A 4,816-nucleotide genomic window follows, 5' to 3' on the forward strand; every position below is an offset into this window, starting at 1 on the left:
ATTGGGACCCCAAAACAATCCCGCAATGTTCCCTAAATGACCCCGAGGGAGTCCCCAAACCCGTCCCGGAATGATCCCCAAATGACCCCGAGGGAAACCCCAAATGCCCCGAGGGAGTCCCCAAAGCCATGCCGAAATGACCCCCAAAAAATCCAGCGGATTATTTTTTCCTATTCCAATTTCGGGGTTAGAAGCATAAAATGAGACATATCGCTCCAATTGCTCAGGCGTAGCAAGTTCCACTTTTGATTTGTTTGAAAAAACTATGATTTTAAAATATTTGTTACAAAAAATCAAGAACAATATTTAACTCTTACGTTTTTTCCATTTCGTGATTGTTGCACTAAACCGTTGATTTAAATGAAAATAAAATACAGTCCATTACAATAATAATGTATAAAATAAAAAAAAAATAATAAATTTAAAAAATGTTTGCTTGCAGTGGGCTTTGAACCCGCAACCCCAAACGTGTGAGTCGGGTACGTCATCCACTGTGCCACGACTCATACTAGTACAACCACATCAAACCACTCCCTTATAACTCACATTAAACTGCTCGCCCTCAACTGCCTCACGTTTAGCTTTTAGTTCACCCCAATATGGTGAAAAGCACAGGTCGTAGAGCTTATTAGAGTTGTCAAGCTATGCACAGAATAGAAATATTTGTCAACTTGATAAAAATCTTGATTACTTGTCAACTTATTGACAATTTATCAAGTACACAGAATAACCCCGTTAAAGTGTACACAAGATATTGTGTAAACTTTGAAATTCTGATTCTGTAAAGCAAAACTGTGAACAAAAAAACTCACTGATAAAAACTTCGTGAGTTTTCTTGGCAGCCAGTGTACACTATTCTGACATTCAAAACTCATACGCACTGTTGCAGAATGACTTTTTTGTTTTCATGGCGTTTGATGAATATTTTCTCACTGACATAAGACTTACATTCAGCGCTCATTCAGCAAAACAATGTACACAATAATTTACAGAATTGCATGAAAATTTAAAGTGTAAATTGTGTGTGCAATTGAGTTTTCAATGAGTGTACATTTTTCAGTTTTTCACAGTTACGAAATTGACCCCCTGATGTAGTGTTAAAAAACGATAATTTTCGAGACACCGATAGTTTTTGTACCGATTTCACGTATCGAGTATGGCACTATCGTAAACATTTGATGGTCTCACCACCTGCAAAATACTCACACATGGTGATGTCAAAAAAACAATGGTCAAAAATTATTCTAAGTGTACAAAATTCATTGATGGACATAAACGAAGAAAATAGAATCGAGGATATTGAGGATCTCATCTCCGAGGAGGATGTGAAACCAAATGATCGTTATAAAAACAAGAAGAGTGTTTCAGTGCGTCCAAAAAAATGTATTAAAGCAGCATGCGACGGCGATGCAGAAGGTAATGCACCAAAGCCACCACCACCAGAAAGAAAGATATATGAAAGCGTAATACCGGGTACACAAACCGTATATGTCAAAACATGGGGCTGTGCACACAACAACTCAGATTCCGAGTATATGGCTGGACAATTGGCTGCATATGGATATAATCTAACAAAAAGCAAAGAAGATGCCGATCTTTGGTTACTTAACAGTTGCACAGTGAAAAACCCATCAGAAGACACCTTCCGCAATGAAATACAATATGGCATGAACAAAGGAAAGCATGTAGTCGTCGCGGGCTGTGTGCCACAAGGTGCACCGAAGTCGGAATATTTGCGTGGTCTCTCTGTAATCGGTGTGCAGCAGATAGATCGTGTCGTTGAAGTGGTGGAGGAGACATTAAAGGGGCATAGCGTACGTTTGTTGCAGAATAAAAAAAAGCAAGGTAAGCGTGTAGCAGGTGCTCGTTTAGCACTACCAAAAGTGCGTAAGAATCCGTTAATTGAAATCATACCCATTAACACGGGTTGCCTAAATCAGTGTACATACTGTAAGACGAAACATGCACGCGGTGATCTAGTCAGCTATCCACCGCAAGAAATCGTAGAGCGTGCTATACAGGCCTTTGCAGAAGGTTGCTGTGAAATTTGGCTAACATCTGAAGATACTGGCGCATATGGACGAGATATCGGTACATCGTTGCCTGAACTTTTGTGGCAATTAGTTGCGGTTATACCAGAGCACTGTATGCTGCGTGTTGGCATGACAAATCCCCCATATATACTTGAACATTTGGAGGAAATTGCAAAAGTACTAAATCATCCACGTGTCTACGCCTTTCTTCATGTTCCTGTGCAAAGTGGCAGCGATTCGGTGTTGGGCGAAATGAAACGTGAATATTGTCGTAGTGAATTTGAACATGTTGTAGACTTTTTGCGTGCACATGTACCAGGCGTCACAATTGCTACGGATATAATTTGTGGTTTCCCCACCGAAACTGAAACGGATTTTGAGGAAACAATGGAAATGTGCGCTAAATATCGGTTCCCAAGTTTATTTATTAATCAATTCTTTCCACGTCCTGGTACGCCGGCTGCGAAAATGCCACGAATACCAGCTAATTTAGTTAAGAAGCGTACTAAACGTTTAACGGATCTATTCAATAGCTATTCGCCATATGATGAGCGTCGTATAGGTGAACAATATACGGTGTTAGTGACTGAAATATCGCATGATAAGCTACATTATGTTGGTCACAATAAGAGCTATGAACAGGTATTATTGCCTATGCGTGAAAATTTACTTGGCACGGCAGTACGCGTACGCATTACAGCAAGTGGCAAGTTTAGTATGAACGCAGAAATTATCGATGAAGAATCTGATTGGACTCGTTGTGCTGTAAAAAAGGAAACGAATGGCCACATTGCCAACGGCAAGGCGGGGAGCAATTTAGAGTGTGATAAAGGGGAAGATGTACTGCGAAAGTATGTCGGTTATGGTTTAACTTTTTTGTTCCTTGCGTTAGTTTTTCAGATTTTAAAAAAGTTTTTGTAATAATTAACAATAACAATAAAGTAGCATACAAGCGGATGATTAATTAATGCTAGTTCTTAATTTAAAACTGAAGCGTTTTGAGAAAACTATTGAATATAGCAGGGAAACAAGTCCACCAAAATATATAGCACCACCGTTCTAACAATGTGGGGTTTTTAAACGACCCAAACGGAATTGGTTCTGGTGTACGATTAGGAAAAAGCTATTCGGGCTTTGGAAAAAAAGGCGATAGCATCACATTCCCCACATGACAGCAACCATCTCTTTAATTGTAATGTGGAACCAACGCCTCTAACACCCCTCACATTATGGTCCAACCCTGTTGAAACAGCAAGTTTCCTTGGATTCCCGTTAGAGGATATTGATGACTATTTGTGATCGGTCGCACCTATTGGATAGGGCGAAGCACTGCTACAACAACAACAACATAGCATCACATTTCTCCTCGCCCATGTAAAATAAATAAATGTACGGCGCGATAACCTCCGAAGAGATTTTAGTCTGAGCTTCTCTTCCAATTTGCGTCGTGCTCTTAATTTTTCCTACAAATTGGCGGGACGGGACCTACTTGTTTTGTGCCGACTCCGAACGGCATCTGAAGGGCAGATGAGTTTTCACTAAGAAGCTTTTCATGGCAGAAATAGAGAGTGCTTGCCAAACACTGCGGAGCGGTGACCCCTCTTAGAAAAATTGTCTTCTAATTGAAAAACTTGTTTCTGAAATGTTGATGTTGCACACCCATGTAACCAGGCTAATAAAGAGTGAACAAGTCCTAACTCAATATCACGGAAAACAGTTCCAGTTATTTGGAAGAACAGTATAAAAACAAGTTGTACTCTACAAGGCCGATGTGCCTGATCCCGGGATGCTTCAGTCGTGACTTGAGCTGTATGCCTTCAGGGTCTTACCGGGTCGAAACTGAATCGATAGTTCACTTTGAAGCGAGCCCACTTTATCTCATCGAAGACATCACCATTCCCAACACTGGTGACATATGTATATTAGACTGGGTCGATTTATTAACCGATATCGCGCCATCGATTTTTTAATAGGATTTGGACTCAGGAAAAAAAGTTCCACTACGCATACCCAAAAAAATAATTTTCGAACCTGCGAAATTTCATTTTTTAGACTTTTTTTCGAGTGTGATTTTAAAGGTTTTTTTCATGACCTACTAAAAAAATTTTCATTTGATTGTAAAATTTTCATGTATACCCTGTCCCACCCTGTTTTCAAAAAACTGTTATGCCAACTTTTTTAGCGAACATTTTTGGGTCGGACAGGATATACATATGAAAATTTTTTTAGTAGGTCATGAAAAAAACCTTTAAAATCAAACTCGCAAAAAAATCTAAAAAAATTAAATTTCGCAGGCTCGAAAATTATTTTTTTAGGTATGCGTAGTGGAACTTTTTTCCTGAGCCCAAATCCTATCGAAAAATCAATGGCGCGATATCGGTTAACTTTCGTCCATTCAAATCGACCCACCCTAATATATATAGTAAGGGTATGTATAGGAGGTAGATATATCATTCCCCTTCCTTTGATCAGGTCTGGCTGGTGTAAAATTCGTTAGCCATTTCCTCATCTTTCTACAAGCCTACAAGTAGTAGTTCTACAAAAGGCCAGAGATTGCTTACCTCAGATACCTCGAGAATATTAACGTCCTTCAAGGCGTATCCTGTTTTCAAGCGGTATCCGTAGGCTGTTTGTTTTGGCTCTTGCCCGCTGTGGTCTCAGGTTTTTTTTTTTGAAGTTTTTGCGGTAGATATGCCCAACTCGAACCTTCTAGGCTATTCCACTTCCGTAAAAGCTCCTTTTGTTTCTTATAAATTGAAATATTCAAAGACTGAAAACAATAA

At 39.4% G+C, this 4,816-nt stretch overlaps 1 protein-coding gene across 1 annotated transcript; it reads left to right on the forward strand.

Annotated features, from left to right (window-relative positions):
* Positions 1–1,180: 1,180 nt before the first annotated feature.
* LOC137246933 (threonylcarbamoyladenosine tRNA methylthiotransferase) lies at positions 1,181–2,997 on the forward strand. The gene has a single exon (XM_067777975.1). It carries the CDS (start codon positions 1,209–1,211, stop codon positions 2,952–2,954), a length of 1,746 nt encoding a protein of 581 aa, XP_067634076.1. The 5' UTR covers positions 1,181–1,208; the 3' UTR covers positions 2,955–2,997.
* Positions 2,998–4,816: the final 1,819 nt, after the last annotated feature.

Source organism: Eurosta solidaginis, chromosome 3 (genome assembly GCF_040869045.1).
Source record: "Eurosta solidaginis isolate ZX-2024a chromosome 3, ASM4086904v1, whole genome shotgun sequence".
NCBI classification, from domain to species: Eukaryota; Metazoa; Arthropoda; class Insecta; order Diptera; family Tephritidae; genus Eurosta; species Eurosta solidaginis.

Coding starts and splice junctions, on each gene's coding strand:
- LOC137246933 (XM_067777975.1), top strand. CDS start 1,209: ATGGTGATGTCAAAAAAACAATGGTCAAAAATTATTCTAAGTGTACAA.